General features: G+C 44.8%; 1 protein-coding gene and 1 pseudogene across 2 annotated transcripts; both read right to left on the minus strand.

Moving 5' to 3' along the window:
• Positions 1 to 1822: 1822 nt before the first annotated feature.
• On the minus strand, positions 1823 to 7701 carry RPS4X (ribosomal protein S4 X-linked). 2 transcript variants are annotated; one of them, NM_001204283.1, is given in 7 exon segments: positions 1823 to 2599; positions 3023 to 3180; positions 3892 to 4063; positions 5456 to 5553; positions 5914 to 6094; positions 6578 to 6655; positions 7650 to 7701. In NM_001204283.1, coding segments are annotated over 7 exon segments (792 nt in total). In that variant the 5' UTR covers positions 7653 to 7701; the 3' UTR covers positions 1823 to 2497.
• Positions 7702 to 14322: 6621 nt separating this feature from the next.
• On the minus strand, positions 14323 to 15065 carry LOC100622164 (cofilin-1 pseudogene; annotated as a pseudogene).
• Positions 15066 to 17204: the final 2139 nt, after the last annotated feature.

Below are 17204 nucleotides of genomic sequence, written 5' to 3' on the forward strand. Positions count from 1 at the left end.
CTTAACAAATAAAACCAAAATAAATTTAAAATGTTTTTAAAAATTCTGATGATGAGGAGACTGCAGCCAAATACATCATTTCCCCATTTGTACAAGATGGCTGGCCAGTTAGCATCTAGGAAACCATGGCGCTGTGGAAAGAACCAAATTGGAGGCCTCTCATCTCTCATATTTGCTTTGGTTCCTTAGCTAAAGTTCAAATCATTTCCATCGTCTGCTGAGCTGAGACTTAGGACAACTTAGAAGGAAAGAAAGTACAGCTATGGGTGCTGATAACAGGGAGAGATTGGCATTCAGGGACCTCTGCCCTCTGGCATTTGTCTCATCTGCCTGTTTCTCAAGGGGTACCATAAAGATTACTTCTGACCTGGCCCCTCATCAGAACTGGCTTTCTGGATAAGCTCCACTCTTGGCAACAAACAGGCTGAAGTAACATGTGTCTGGCAAGCCCACTTCTGCACCCCTTTCCCACTGGATTTGGTGAGACCCAGTTCCTGCAGAATTCCCTTTCTCCTGCTTAAGCAGAGGCCCTGTGGACGCAGCCAATTGTGTACTTCAGTCTGCAGTATGGAAAGCAGAGGGCCATTTGGGGCCAAACCTGTGCTTGGGAGATCCCTGGGCATGCCTCCTCCTTCAGCTGATTAGTTTGGAAGTTGCTCAGTTTTTTGGCAAGACCAGTATTCTATTTCAAGCCCAGGACCCAGCCAGGGGTAGAGACACTTCCCCAAGCCACAGCTCCTCAGCAGGCTTCCTCATCCTCTGGACCACATGTCTAGGCACCAAGAATGACCATTAGATACACCCAGTTAAATATGCAGATTTTACACTGGTTCATACCTCAAATGGATAAAGGGGTCTGAACAAACTTTTTCGGAGTTCACTCTGTGGTGCAGTGAGTGTTTCAAATGCAGCTCAGGTAGTTCCCATTGGGTCTCAGCAGAAACAAATCTGACCAGCATCCACGAGAACGCAGGTTGAATTCCTGGCCTCACTCAGTAGGTTAATGATCTGGTGTTGCCCTGAGCTGTGGTTGTAGACGTGCCTCTGATCTGACATTGCTGTGGCTGGTAAGCCGGCAGCCGTAGCTCCGATTTGACCTCTAGCCTGGGAACCTCCATGTGCTGTGAGTGTGGCCCTAAAAAGCAGAAAACAAATGCAGCTCTGGTTCAACCCCTATTCTGGAACTTCCACATACTGCAGGTATGGCCATAACCGCCCACTTCTCACCCCTAAATTCTGTCATGGGGATGATGATATACAAGTGTGAGTGGCCCATAGCTCAAGTGATGCTATTAAATGGAAGGTGGCAAAAGATCCACAGGGCAACTTTGCTGGGGATTAGGGGGACTAGCAATGTCTTGTCATTTTCTGGTTATCACTTGGCAGAAGGACATACTTACATTTAGTGGGTAGAGGCCATGCATGCTGCCTAACATCCCACAATACACAGGACAGACACCCACAAGTTACCTGGCCCATAGTAGGAAGACTGAGCTCTGCTATAGGGAGGCCAAGGTGGGTTTTCCTTCCCGGCAGGAAGAAACTTTGTAGGCTAAGGGCTGATTGGTATCACAACGCAGGATAATCGTTACTCTTGTAGAAGACCCTGGGCTTGAAATGAGAAACAGGTCTAAGAGTTGGCCACCTCTTCTGGAGACTAACAAGCAAACAGTTTGGTTTTGCAGTCCTGAGGAATGGAATTGAGGGCTGAAAGCAGTGGCAGCTGGAAGAATGAGTACCAAATAAGTGTACTGCTCTACAATATAGCTGTTGTTGTATTGCTTTACACAACAGCAACATTTATAATGACCTGTATGCACAGTTGAGCTTTTTTTAATGATTTTTATTTTTTTCCATTATAGTTGGTTTACAGTGTTGTCAATTTTCTACTATACAGCAAAGTGAACCAGTCACACACACATATATATATACATTCTTTTTCTCACATTATCCTCCATCATGATCCATCACAAGTGACTAGACATAGTTCCCTGTGCTATACAGGATCTCACTGCTTCCAATTGGACATTTTTCACCCTGCCATTTGGAAAGCTGGGCACAGGAAAGGGGAAAACAGATGAGCCAGGCTCATGGATGCGGTAGTACAATAAAGATAAGGACACTGATTTTTTTTTGTTTTCACAAGCTAACAACCTAACAGGGTAGCTAAGTTCCTAGCCCAAGTAAGAGGGCTTGACATTATGGGCTTCCCTGGCACTCTCCATTATTGAGTTACTTGCTGCTCCCTCTTTGCCAAGTTTGATGTGTTCTCCCTCCCTCCCACCACCACCCAAGCCTAGCCTACAGGAGACACAGGAAATCCACATCTGGAATGCCTAAGCCCGCCTTAAAAATTCAATCTACTTTTCATGTCAGAGAAGTAGAAAGGAAAATCTAAATCCCAAACCACAAACACCAAAAGAGACTATTAATTATGCGGCAATCTTTAATTAATTAAGTATAAAGACTTTTCCAATCATGTCACCTATAGATCATTTTATCCACTGCTCTGTTTGGCCGCCAGTCTCTTGTCTCTCTCCTCAGCAATGGTGAGGCGAATACCCTTTCCACGGGGAAGAGAGATCCATGGTTTGTTGCCCTGGAGGAGAAGAACGAGAAGAATCAAAGCCTTTTTCCACACACCAACTCCATTAACAGGTTGGCACATGCTACATTTGTCTTCTCATCCAGAGGAAAGTGAAAAAAAGCACTCAGCAATAGCCAGGAAGTCTTAAGACACTTGGATGCCAGTTGATTATCAGAAACACCTACTTTAAACCCCCAAACAAAACCCCCTATGGGTATAAATTAAAGAACCTAATTATAAGGTATATTCATCCCATTACTGGCATTTTTCACCACCCAGGTGATCTGGTCCTCCACTGGTCCGTCCCAGCCCTGCTATGAGCCTTATCCCAGAGAGGCTTTACACTAGGTTTAGTAGAGCCAGGTCTTGCAATCCCAGCAGTACTTGCATTTACAGGCTTCCTGGTACTAGAGAGGAAAGGGAACCCAGACTTACTTTGCCAATAACGAAAATGTTGGAGAGCCGGGTGGCGAAGCTGTTGCCATTGGCATCTTTCACATGGACTACATCGAAAGAACCAGGATGTCTCTCCCTGTTGGTGATCACACCAATTCTTCCCAGGTTAGCACCTCCAGTCACCATGCATAGGTTACCTAGGCAGAAGAAACAATCTGCTCAGGACCAAGGCACTTTGCCCAGTGTAGTGAGTGATGGACAGGTCTGAAAGGAAGTTGTCCTCCTAAGATCTGCCCTATCCTTCCTGCACAGCTGATAAAATTCCACTGTACCCACTTTGCCTGGTCCTTACCAGGTCTTGCCTAGATGACTACTGTTCCTTCAAGGCACAATTCTCTGCTACTGTTGCAGACAGATTTGGGGGATGAAAGCATTTATCAAGGGCTGTATCTCAATTAAGCTGGTTAGCTTCTTGGTCAGAATGCACTGCCCAGCTGGCAAGCCATTTTCACAGAGAGCCCTTCACAGCTTTACCATACCATCATTGAAGACATTCTTAGCTGAATCCCCCCCCCCCGCCAATTCAGAACAAATTTCCCTGCCTAATCCTCACTGCTACTACAAAGCCATGCTTGAAATAAGACATTACACATTCCCTGGACATTCCTTAAAGTTGCCTCCTTCCCAATTCCTTACCTCAAGACATCTAGCTACAGTTGCTAATTAGGTGCGCACCAGAATCAGAGAGCTCAAGAATGCCAAACGAAACCAGGGTACAGACCCAGGCCCCATACAAGTCATAATGTTTGATTATATAATTAACTTAAAAACCAAAAAACACCCACAACAAAGAACTCTCCTTATGCTTGGGCTTTAAAGAGAATGCCCAAGTAGCAGAGGACGCTTACCAGTATCAAATTTGATGAAATCAGTGATCTTGCCAGTCTCCAAATCAATTTGAATGGTGTCATTCACCTTGATGAGGGGATCAGGGTAGCGGATGGTACGGGCATCGTGGGTGACCAGGTGAGGGATTCCTTTTGTGCCCACAAATATCTTTCTCACTTTGCACAACTTGTACTAGAAACCCAAGGGTTAGCCCCATTAGTCTAGCATACATGCACTATACTCCAGGTACACAAAATTGCTCTCTTAAAGCTACAAGTTAACAGCTTAAAAAAATGCAACATCTCATTTACCCAGCTGAATAATGGTGTCCCTGACTTTTCTTCCCACCCTCCATAAATTCATTCTGCACATTGTTTCTTCCTTGGCTTGTTTAACTTCCTATTACGTATTTTCTTTGTAGCACTGCATTACCCTCAAAATTAAAGCTCAAGGCAATGAAGGCCCCATAACCTCAAACTCCCAGGTGCTGGTGGGCTGATCACCATTTCTTTCCCTCCAATGCAAATCACCTCCCCCTTTCCCTGAGCTGGGAAGAATGTCTCTGAATTTTCCCTCCAACTCACCCGGAGAGCTAACAAGTGCCTCTTTTCACAAAAGCCAACTATGATCCCATCAACAAATATTTCACAAACCATTTGAGTTTGCACTCCTAGGACACCCTTTAAGTAAATCAAATCACCTCAATACCACGGGACATGCCCTCCAGTCTGCTGATAACAAGGCAACTAAGGAAATTAGGAGCTGAATCACCCAATTGAATTAACCTTCATTTACAGCCAATAATTCAAGAAGTCACGAACTTTTACATAAAATCATCACAACAAACTGGATTAAATAATCAATGCCTGTAACCTTTGAGGTATTTCAAACTAATGCCCCAAAGGTTATTGGTCCTATCCATTAATACCTTTCCCCCGGCCCCAGAGTAAAGGTAGACAAAGGGCCTATTGGACTGACAGTATATTGGTCTTCTGGCCCTCTATCCTCAAAAGACCCATACTTTCAGATGCTCATAAATACAAGTTCCTAGAAACCACTCTCCTCTCAGAAAAAGTCAACTAGAATCAGCTGGATTTTTCTTCCATTAAAAAAAGAAAACCATCTGCAGTTCCCATTGTGGCACAGCGGAAACAAATCGACTAGGAACCATGAGGTTGCTGGTTCCATCCCTGGCCTCTCTCAGTGGGTTAAGGATCTGGCACTGCCACGAGATGTGGTGTAGGCCGGCAGCTGTAGCTCTGATTCGACCCCTAGCCTGGGAACCTCCATATGCCGCAGGTGCGGCCCTACAAAAAGACAAAAAATAATAATAAGATAAAAAGAAAACCATCTGTTGAAGATGTTAACTTCAAATAGGAGTCAATTATTAGATATCCAGCAACACACTGCTATACAGCTGTTAACAGAACTTTTAATTACATGATACAGAATAGCATACATGACAAAACACACTCAATTGCTGACCAGCTGCTATTCCTCTCTAAGGAATCTTAATGTACCTACCTCACCACAATGATCAGCCCATGTACTTAAATTTTGGCTCAGCCTGTTTGCAACACTCACCTTGGCCTCCTCAGGTGTAATACGATGAACAGCAAAACGACCCTTGGTGTCATAGATCAGACGGAAATTCTCTCCAGTCTTGTCAATGCTGATGACATCTGACATAAAACACTAAGGTTACTATAGTGACCCACACTACCCTATGCTGAGCAATAACGTCACTTTAAGAAGAAAAAAAAACCTCCGTATTTTGAATACCAACTAGGGTTCCTACAATCAATAGTGGCTAGCTAACCTTTAATGTTTCAAAATCCTTTTTTTCATGACATGTAAAATTTAGAGAACTGAAATCTGGTTTTGAAAAATAATTTATGATTTGCAGCCCTGCAATATGAAGTAAACTCGTGAGGGGGACGGTCATGCTATGTTTCTGAGACTGATAAAAGTTGTATTTAATACAACTACCTTTTCAGAGAAGGAGTTCAGGAGCCATGAAGTGCCCATCACTAACCACTTACCCATAAAACCAGCGGGGTAGGTTATATCAGTGCGGACCTTGCCGTCTATCTTAATGAAACGCTGCATGCATATCTTCTTTACTTCATCTCCTGTTAGGGCATACTTAAGTCTGTTCCTTAGGAAAATAATGAGGGGGAGACATTCCCTCAACTTGTGGGGACCAGTAGATGGACGAGGAGCCTGTAAAACGATTTTTTAAAAAAATCTCATTGTTGGGATTCACTCAAACCACCTCTCAAGTCCTGCAATCCACCACTGTCACCCCCTCAATTTGAGTAAACAAGAGAGGCCTTCAAGGCCCACAAAACTATTCCAGACCTCCAAGTTTTCCAGCATTTCCCCTTTCAGAGGACCAGACCTGTTAATATTTGAAGTCCTGCATCTACCCAAATTGTGGTATACGGAATGAGGCACAGAATTATTATGCTACAGTAAGGTAGGGTGCAGCTAGATACACAGGGCCTTCAAGAACAGACAAGTCTTCCTCTAGTTCTGCCCCCCCCCCCCAAAAAAAATGACTTTTGGGAGGCACTGCAGGGAACATTTTTTTGGACATGGTAATCAGGGATGCTTGGCACATAAAGGAACAATATAAAGCGTGTCTCTTAAATACGTCAATTTTATCTCAATAAAATTGTGAAAGATGTCCCTTAAGATACTTACAAACACACCGGTCAGTTTATCCAGCATCCAATGCTTTGGAGCTGCTACGCGCTTCAGATGTTTCTTGGGACCACGAGCCTGAAAGAGTTTCAAAGTTGTAAATTTTAATACTGTTAAATGGTTTCAGGTCTTATAAGCCATCCTTGAAAGAAGAGCGAGTCTGTTTCCTCTTCAACAAAATGTGGACAATGTTAAAAACAAACAAACAAAAAAAAAGCATAAAGCCACGTGATAAAAGGCAGAAGCGAATGCATACACAGTATCTAGCAAATACTATAGGTTCCATAAACCATAGTCAACTTTCTTACTGTACAAAAAGAATACTAAGTGATTACTGTCTCTCAAAACAGCATTTCATGTTACTAAGTATCTACATGTTACTGTTTCCAAGCGCCTGATTCTAGAGGCTGTCTTTTTCGAGGAGAGTATGTTGGTGAAATAGCCTGGGGTGGACCTCGTGGCGCACAACCGGCCAGCAACAGAAAACGGACCAGAACTCAATCTGTGCTTCTACTTATCCAACTGAGCATTTCTGGTTTTTTAAGTATTTGATGCGAGATTTAATCTGACCTCGGCACAACCACGTGCCAATAGCTGCTTCCTCGAACTCTGAAAGTGAGTTTTTCACCTTAGAATGCGGAAGCCTCTGTAATATTACTTACTGGCCACACTACCTAAAGTCATGAAGTCAGGCCGTACCAAAAACACAGCAAAAAGTTTCTCCACCCGCCCGAGGCCTGACGTCTGTCCTCCGGGGCCAGCCTGGGCTCCGGTCTGGGAAGCAAGACGCTCCTCCCAAGGCCGCAGGATCCGTGGCCGGGTGTGGCCGGCCCGAAGACAGAGGCCTTCCCGCCAGCGGCATCGATCTCCAACTCCCCAACCCCCATCCCCGGGCCGGCCGGGGACCCGCGTTCGCCTTCGCTCTCGAGCCCCCCTAGGCCCACCCCGCCTGCTGCTCTGCCTTCGTTTCCGCCCGGCGACCCCCTGCGGGAGCCCCGCAACCCCGGGCAGCCCCAGCCCTGGGAGGATGGAGGCTGATGGGTCCCAAGAGCTCCCCAAGAAGCCACCTTACCATGGCTGCGCTAGGCACGAAAAGAGGTCCGCCTCCTTCCGGCGCGCGGAGAAAAGAAGGTCCGCGGCTGCGCGCGCCGGAACCTCGGACGCTCCTCCCAGCTCCGCCCCTTCGTGGCGCGCGGGGAGGCTATCTTGCCACCTGCTGGTGGGAGGTCAGAGGTCCCGAGCTTGGGAACCTCCACCGAAAAAAGGGGTGTCTCCCAAGGACGATTTCCTCCCTCCCCTTTCCCGCCCTCCCCGCTCGGGTATTTGCTGAGCGTCTTTGGGGCGCATGATTCTGTGTTAGGTGCTGGACAAAGGTGCACTAGGCAAGCTCCCTGCCTTCGAGGAGAGGAAAAAGTGAGGCTACTAGTTCTACCTACACATGATCCTATTATCAGTAGAATATATTGAGATAAACAAGGTCCTACTCTATAGCACAAGGAACTATATGTAATATTTTGTCATAAACTATAAAGGAAAATAATCTGAAAAAGAATATAGATATAAAGAATATATATACATATATAGACAATATATATACATATACACATATGTAACTGAATCTCTTTGCTGTACACCTGAAACTAAGACAACATTGTAAATCAACTAACTATTCTTCAGTTAAAAAAGGATAGGCGGGAGTTCCCGTCGTGGCGCAGTGGTTAACGAATCCGACTAGGAACCATGAGGTCGCGGGTTCGGTCCCTGCCCTTGCTCAGTGGGTTAACGATCTGGCGTTGCCGTGAGCTGTGGTGTAGGTTGCAGACGCGGCTCGGATCCCGCGTTGCTGTGGCTCTGGCATAGGCCGATGGCTACAGCTCCGATAGACCCCTAGCCTGGGAACCTCCATATGCCGCGGAAGCGGCCCAAGAGATAGCAACAACAACAACAAAAAGACAAAAGACAAAAAAAAAAAAAAAAAAAGGATAGGCGGTCTCAACAGTGGCACAGTTTGGTTAAGAATCCAGTTGCCGCGGTTTGGGTGGCAGCTGTAGCTCAGATTCAATCCTCTGCCTGGGAACTTCCTTACGCAACAGGTGCGGCCATATAAATAAATAAATAAGGAGTTCTCTTGTGGCGAATCGGGTTAATGATCTGATCTGGCATCATCACTACTGAAGCAGATCCGGTTGCTGCTGTGGTGCAGGTTTTTGTTTTTTTTTTGGGGGGGGGTTGTCTTTTTGCCTTTTCTAGGGCCGCTCCTGCGGCACATGGAGGTTCCCAGGCTAGGGGTCTAATTAGAGCTGTAGCCCCCAGGCTACTCCACAGCCACAGCAATGCGGGGTCCAAGCCGCATCTGCAACCTACACCGCAGCTCAGGGCAATGCCAGATCCTTAACCCACTGAGCAAGGCCAGGGATCGAACCTGCAACCTCATGGTTCCTAGTCAGATTCGTTAACCACTGAGCCACGACGGGAACTCCTAAAAACACATTAAAATAAATATTCAATATTATTTATTAAGCGTATTTTTTCTGTTCCTTCTTCCAAGTTCCCTCGAGCCAGCCAACCTGCCCATACTATTGGGAAGAGCCAATGTTTTTTCCCTCCAGCTTCTCTGCAGATTGCCAAGGGGGTGCAGCCTAGGGGGTGGGAGGGTAGGATCTCTGTTTGAACTCTACCCCTCGATTTCTGCACAACACATGTGGCATTTATCATAAAGTCTCAGGAAAGAGAGGGGACATTAGAGACCATCCAGTTATCTGAGACTTAGATCTGATCATGTTATTTCCCTACTTTGAAACTGCCCTTGGGCCTCCTGCCTGATGCCTCAGGTCCCTCTGCCTGTCACTTGCCACTTCCTTAACTTGGACACCCTTTGCTCCCTTACGCTATCCCAAACCTCAAAGCTTAGGCCACTCCAAGGTGCTACTGCTCTGAGAAAGCTGCCTTTTACAAGTTGGCGGACCTGATGATCCCCTCAGCTTGGAAATGCATGGGAAACCCAACCCTCTTCCTGGGCACCTAATCCTGCTTGTCAGCTCAGGTCCCTCTAGCTCTGTGAGCCCTGGCTTTGCTCTGGCAGGGTCAGTGCCACATTCTTTTGCCCCAGAGCCCTCTATTCAAACTGTACGACAACACTATACCACATTGGGTTGGTAATGACTAGCTTCCCTGTTGTCCTCCACTAGGCTGTGAGCATTTCCATGAAAGAGCCTGCTCCAATTCATCTGGGCAGGCCCTTTGCCACCTAACAGAGAGCTTAGTCGCTGGGGCCAGCACTTGGTAAATACTTGTCGAATGAATGGCATCAACATGCCACTCATTGTGCTGAGTCTCACTACACTCTCCAAAAGAGCATCCAGCCTCTGCCTGAACTCCTTCCACTTCCCCACCATGGAATCAAGCTTCTCCTAACCCAGGAGGTTCCATCTTATGTGTCCCAGTCGGCCCTCCACTTGGCCCCTCAGCAGTCTGCCAAGGAGCAAGAGAGGGGAAAAAAACAACTCTTTTCAATCAGACAGTATTCAGTAGGAGGGCAGGCGTTCCTCTTTGTCTAAACTGGGCCCATAGTAAAGCATGCTATAGAAGATTATTGGAAAGTATTGGGAAGAAGGGGCAATTGGTTGGAGGTGAGGATTAGAGAGGGAGTGAAGGTGACGAGACAATAGAAGGGGCTTTGTGAGGTTTTCAGTCTGAGGAAACTGGGAAGATGGTGGTGCCGCTAACAGAAATGATGGGAGTTCATTTGGGAGGGAGGCATGACCATGGACTTCAGCTTGAGATGATAGGAGAAAATGGTTGGTTTAGAGCTCCAGATTTCACTTAAGATCACGGAGCCAGTTGCAGGGTGGAGAGGGAAGGGTTGGGGAGGCTGGTCTCTCGCCTCCCAGGTCAGTGGTTTGTTTTTGTACCACAGCTTGTCCAAGGACTTGATGGAATCAAATCACCTTTGGGGGGATATTTTTTTCTGTCAATTTGTATTTATTCACAAATGACATTCTAACAACAATAAAGGGAATTTGGAAAGAGCTAGGAAAATCACAAACAGTACCTCCCCAAGCACCCTAAACACATCATCTGTATTCATTTGTTCCTGCTCCTGTTCTCATTTTGATGGGTTTGTGTGCATGCATACTTTTACATAATTTTAGTCCTAGCATACAGACCATTTTGTATTCTGCCTTTATTATATTATGAACACTTTCTGAGTTGCTACATAATCTTCATAATGAGAATTTTAACAGCTGCATCATATTCCATTAAATGGATATCCTATAATTAATAAAAGTTCCTTATTTTTGAACATTTAGTTTTTTGTACTTTTTCTTTTATTATGAATCATGCTATGGTGAACAGTTTCCTTTATGCAGCTTTTTCCTTCAGTGGAATGCTTTCCTTAGAATAAATCCATTCCTTCACCCAACATTTATTGAGTGCCTACTCTGTGTCAAGCTGTGTATTATGAGCCAGGGAAACAGAGATGATTAAGATCTAGTTCCTGCTCTCAAGGAATTCACATTACAATGGGAGAGGCAGGCTGGGAGGAGGGGATGGAAAACCAGAAGAAGCTCTTCAGAGGAGAGCTGGTGGCAAGGCAGTTTGGAACTGGGAGGGCTGCTAAAGAATTTGGACTTTAGCCTGTAGGTAGACAATGGGGAACCATTGAAAGATTTTTAAAGAGGACAGGATCAGCTTTGTGCTTTATAATGATAACTCTGACTGCTCCCAGTAGAATGGTTTGAAGGAAGTAAGAGTGGCTTGGAGGAGATGGGTCAGGGCTATTTCAACAATACAAGCAAGAAGCGGAAGGGTCTGTGACTGTGGGATGGAGGAAGAGGGGGCCGATTCAAAAGATGCAGATGGAGATTTGGCAGGCTGTAACTTGGAAATGACGTGTGTGTAGGGATGAGGGACAGGGAGGTAATGAAGTTTGGTGATTCAGTGGTACCTTCACGGGAATTAGGAGGAGGAGCAGAAATGCTTGGTGTGAGACGTGGGGCCAAGGAGCGAGGGGCATCAGCTGGATGGAGATGTTTATAGACACAAGTCTGAGCTCAGGTGTAGGTCTGGACTGGAGACTTCCATAGGGGAGCACTGGTGCACCCGTGCATGCTTAGTCCATAGGAGTGGTTGGCAGTAACTGTTAAAAGGGGAGCGCTATGTTGAGTCTGAACACTTCAGTAGTAGTGTATGCGTATTGCCAAAAACCTTGCTCAGAGAATCCTTGCAATTTTGCTACACTTGTGCCAGCCTGGTAATCACTTATTTTTAACTTTTGCTAATGTAATTGTTTTAATTTGCACTTCAAAAAAATCACTGGTGAGGTTGAACATTTTGCCATATGTTCGTTTACTCATTGCATTTCCTCTTGTGTGAAGTATCCCTGCCCATTAGTCTTTGGGGGGTGTGATTTTCTGATCAATTTGCGTGAGTGCTGTATAAACACAGAAGTTCATCTTTTGTCATGTTTGAGGCAGATCTTTTTTTTTTTTTAGCAATTAGTGACTTTTCTTTTGGTTAAATTTTTCTATGTCCAAAGTTTCAAAATTTTATAGAGCAAAACCTGTTAATCTTTTCTCTCGTAATTTCTTCTTGTCAATTCAAAGCTTAGAAAGTTACCCTTACTTCAAAAATCTGCTAAATACTCAATTCCACTTAATAACATAGATTTCATTCTTTATCACTTGAAGTTGATAGAGTAAACAGACAAACTGAAAAACATCTATTTTCACCCCAAATGGCTAGCCAGTTTTCTCACTGCAATCTATTGAATGATCTTGGTCTTCTTTGTTTCAGCATATCATAAATGAAATCATGTAGTACAGGTTCTATTTCTGTAAGTGTGGGCATGGAAGATGGTGAGTAGGGAGCTGAGATGTACATCTTAAGGATCCCATCCAAGATTACGAGAGGGAAAGGATGTGTATGAATGGTTCATGCTCATAAGTCACACCAGGAGTGTAGTGGTCTAAGCTCCTCACCCTCCATTTTAAAGAGTAGCCTTCATGCCTCATAGTCCCTGATCAACTTCTTGTCAGTAATCCATGAATCAGCACAACCTTCTCCTCCATTTCTCAAATTGCTGGGAGATGGTGAGGCAGAGTGGAAAGAGTATACTTTGAATCTATCACTGTGTGCCCTTGAGCAAGTAGCTTTGCCTCTCTGAACCACAGGTTCCTTATCTAGAGAATAGGGATAACTATTTGGGGGGCGGGGCCATGGCTGTGGTATGTGGAAATTTCCTGACCAGGGATCCAACCCAAGCCACAGCAGCGACCCACGCCGCTGTAGTGGCAACACCAGGGAAGCTGGGATAACAATTTTTGTTGTAAGAATCAGAGGTGATGTATCAAATGCATAGAGCATAGTAACTCAATCAATGAATTAGTGCTTCAGTTCCCTCCAGATTACTACTGTCTACTTCCTTCTGAAACTTATTTTTCCAACAGGTTTATTGAGGAATAATTGACATACAATAAATGGCGCATATTTAAAGTATACATTTTGACAGATTTTGATGTGTGTATGTATACACCCAATGAAACCATCATAACTAAGATAATGAACATGTCCATTAACCCCAAGTTTTCTCCTGTCTCTTGGTATTCCTCACTCCAGCTCCTCCCCCTTCATTTCCAGATAACTCTTGATTGCTTCCTGTTACTATTGATTAATTTGCATTTTCTAGAATTTTGCATAAATGGAAATCTGCACTCTTTTGTCTAGCGTCTTTCACTCATTATATGTAAGTATTTTGACATTCATCCATGTTGTTGCATGTATCAATAGTTTATTCCTTTTACTGCTGAGTAGTAGCTCATAGTATATATCATACGGTACATGTATGTATATATGCATGTACACATGTATGTATACCATCATTAGTTTATCTATTTACCTGTGGATAGACATTTGGGTTGTTTCCATTTTGGGGTGATTACAGATAAAGCTGCTATGAACATTTCTATATAGGTCTTTTATTTTTTTGGCCGTTTTTAGGGCTGTACTGGGGGCATGTGGAGTTTCCCAGGCTAGGGGTCAAATCGGATCTACAGCTGCCAGCCTATGCCACAGCCACAGCAATGCCAGATTTGAGCTATGTCTGCGACCTATACCACAGCTCATGGCAACACCAGATCCTTAACCAACCGAATGAGGCCGGGGGTTGAACCTGAGTCCTCATGGATGCTAGTCAGATTTGTTTCCACTGAGTCATGATGCAAACTCCTATAAGTCTTTCTTTTCTTTTCTTTCCCCCTTTTATGGCTATACTCATGGCATACGGAAGTTCCTGGGCCAGGGATCGAACCCATGCCACAGCAGTGACCAGAGCCAATGCAATGATAACAATGCTGGATCCCTAACCTGCTGCACCTCAAGACAACACTTTTTTTTTAACAGAAGATCCCTTATTGGTCTTGCTTCCATGAGTGGCTGTGGCCAGGGGAAAAAGGGGAGGGGAACCAGGCAATGCAGGGAGGGGTCATCTCCACATCTTTTTATTTACACACAGAACTAAGCCGACAAGCACAGAGTCACTATTGCAGTTAGAAGTTGGCAGCGTGGGGAAAGGGAGGAACAGGTAGGGAATTTGGGGTGTTAAAAAAATAAGCCCTCCCCCCAAACAGGGATGCCTGGAGGGAACTTGATCTGCTTCAACCCAAGAGAAATCAGAAAATCCAAAGCAGTTTGGGGAGGTCCCGTTGTGGCTCAGCTGAAATGAATCTGATGAGCATCAAATAACCTCCATATACTGCAGGTGTGGCCCTAAAAAGACAAAAAAAATAAAAAGTATTTTGGGAAGGTCAGGGATAAAGGGAGGAGGAGGAAGGTCCAGGAGGTTGCGGGGTGGGGTTTGGCAAGTGGGGTGAAGGGATTGCCCTTCCCCTCCTGAAATCCCCCCAGCCCCTCTGGTCTGACAGGAAGGGGGCAGCCTGCAACCCCAGTGGGCAGGTCTAGGGCTGCCATATGCTCCAGGCAGGGGGCTGGCTGGAGGGGACTCACAAAGGCTTGCCCCTCCAGGAAGATGAAACCCAACTTTTCTGCCAGAGTGCAGCAGTCCTCGACCTCCTCATAGCAGTTTGCTTCTAATTTATCCTTGACTCCTGTTACCTTCTTGATGGTGTCCTTGGAGCTGGCGTAGATCATTTTGCTCTTAAGGGATGCAGACTCAGGAGCCCAGAAGATGAACACTAGGTCCTCCTTCTTGCCCTCCTTAGTCTCATAGTTTGTGTCATAGAGGGCTTAGTGGCAGTCCTAGCCTGGCAGCATCTTGACAAAGGTGGCATTAAGGGTCATCCACAGACTGGCCCACATCATGTACCAGGATCTCCATGCCTTCCTTCAGGATGATGTTCTTGTCCTTGCTCAGGCAGAAGAGCACCCCCTTCTTGCATTCCTTCACTTCCTCTGGTGTCAAAGACTCAGGCACTTTTATGTCAGTGAACACTTTGAAGACCCCATCAGAGACAGTCATACTGGAGGCCATATTACTGGAAGCAAAAAGGAGATAGCAAGGTGAGGAGGTCCTGCTGTGGCTCAGCTGTAATGAACCCAACTAGTATCCATGAGGACACAGGTTTGATTCCTGGCCTCGCTCAGTGGGTTAAGGATCTGGTGTTGCTGTGAACTGTGGTGTAGAACAGATGCAGCTTGGATCCTGTGTTGTTGTGGCTGTGGCGTAGGCTGGTGGCTACAGCTCTAATTTGACCCCCTAGCCTGGGAACCTCCCTATGCTGCAGGTGTGGCCCTAAAAAAATAAAAAAGGTGATAGCAAGGTGAGCCAGAAAAGGCAAGAGCCACTGCAACTGCTGCTGGGATCTGATTGCACCACATTCTAGTCAATTTTTTAATTATTTTTTTTTTGGCTATGCCCATGGCATACAAAAATTCCCAGGCCAGGGATCAAACCCACACCATAGCAGTGACTTGAGCCACTGCAGTGACAACACCAGATTCGTAACCGGCTGTGCCACAGGAGAACTCCAAATATTTTTTTTTTTTTTTGTCTTTTTGCCATTTCTTGGGCTGCTCCCGTGGCATATAGAGGTTCCCAGGCTAGGGGTCCAATTGGAGCTGTAGCCGCCAGCCTAGCCAGAGCCACAACAAAACGGGGATCCAAGCCGTGTCTGCAACCTACACCACAGCTCATGGCAACACCGGATCCTTAACCCACTGAGCAAGGGCAGGGATCTTACCCGCAACCTCATGGTTCCTAGTCGGATTCGTTAACCACTGCACCACGATGGGAACTCCCCAGAGAACTCCAAATTTTAAAATTAATTTGATTTGATATTGGAGTGTAGCTACTTTACAATATTGTGTTAGTTTCAGGTATATGGAAAAGTGCTTTAGTTATACATATACATGTATCCATTTTTCCCCCAGATTCTTTTCTGATATAGGTTATTAAAGAATATTGGGTAGATTTCCCTGTGCTATACAATAAGTCCTTGCAGGTTATCTAGTTTATATATAGTAGTGTGTATATGCTAATTCCAAACTCCTAATTTATCCCTCCCCCCACCTTTCCCTTTTGGTAACCGTAAGTTTATTTTCTATGTCTGGGTGTCTGTTTCTGTTTTGTATGTAGATTCATTTGTATTATTTTGTAGATTCTACATATAAGTGATTTCATGTAATATTTGTCTTTCTCTGTCTGACTTGCTTCACATACTATGATATTCTCTAGGTCCATCCATGTTGCTGCCAATGGTATATTTCATTCTTTTTTATGGATGAGTAATATTCCATTGTATAGATATAACACATCTTAAACCAATCATCTTTTGGTGGGCACTTGGGTTGCTTCCATGTCTTGGTTATTGTAAATAGTGCTATGAATATTGGATACATGTATCTTTTCAAATTAGTGTTTTCATCTTTTCTGGATATATGCCCAGGAGTGGGATTTCTGCATCGCATACCATTTTTGACCATTTTAAAGTGTACAATTAAGTGGCGTTAAGTACATTCACAATGTTGTGCAACTGTCACAACCATTCACTTTCAGCACATTTTCATGTTTCCACACAGAAACTCTGCACCCCTTAAACAATAGCTCCTCTTCCCCCCCTCTGCCCCCAGCCCCTGGTAACCTCTATTCTACTTTCTGTCTCTATGTGAATATGCCTATTCTAGGTATCTTATTTAAGTGGAATCATACACTATTTGTCCTTTTGTAGCTAGCTTATTTCACTTAGCATGCTGTTTTCAAGGGCATGTGTCAAAATTTCACTCCCTCCCCCCCCCTTTTTTTTGGCTGCACTCATGACATGTGGAAGTTCCCCAGCCAGGGATCAAACACATGCCACAGCAGTGACCAAGCTGCTGCAGTGACAATGCTGGGTCCTTAACCTGCTGTGCCACAAGGGAAATCCTCACTCCTTTTTAAGTTTGAAAACTTAAGTCTGTGGCATGTAAACACATTGTGTTTAGCCATTCATCTATTGATGGACACCTTAGATTGCTTCGACCTTTTGGCTCCTATGAATACTGTTGCAGTGAACATTGTGTAAAATTATCTGAATCCCTTCTTTAATTTCTTTTGGGACTACACCTAGAAGTGGAATTGCTGGATTGTATGGTAATTCTATATTTAAGTTTTTGAGGAACTGCCGAACTGTTT

The sequence above is a fragment of the Sus scrofa genome, chromosome X (assembly GCF_054392235.1).
Source record: "Sus scrofa isolate SSC_HxYL_T2T_F1_AM1 chromosome X, Sscrofa_HxYL_maternal_Yorkshire_Landrace_v2.0, whole genome shotgun sequence".
Taxonomy (NCBI): Eukaryota; Metazoa; Chordata; class Mammalia; order Artiodactyla; family Suidae; genus Sus; species Sus scrofa.

What these genes read in the sequence shown, in the direction of transcription:
- RPS4X (XM_085006358.1), bottom strand. Translation starts at nt 6,604, where the DNA reads ATGCTGGATAAACTGACCGGTGTGTTT. An exon ending in CTACCCCGCTGGTTTTATGG is followed by an intron (nt 5,554 to 5,913) that starts GTAAGTGGTTAG and finishes GTTTTATGTCAG; the next exon opens with ATGTCATCAGCATTGACAAG. An exon ending in ACATTTTCGTTATTGGCAAA is followed by an intron (nt 2,600 to 3,022) that starts GTAAGTCTGGGT and finishes CTTCTCCTCCAG; the next exon opens with GGCAACAAACCATGGATCTC.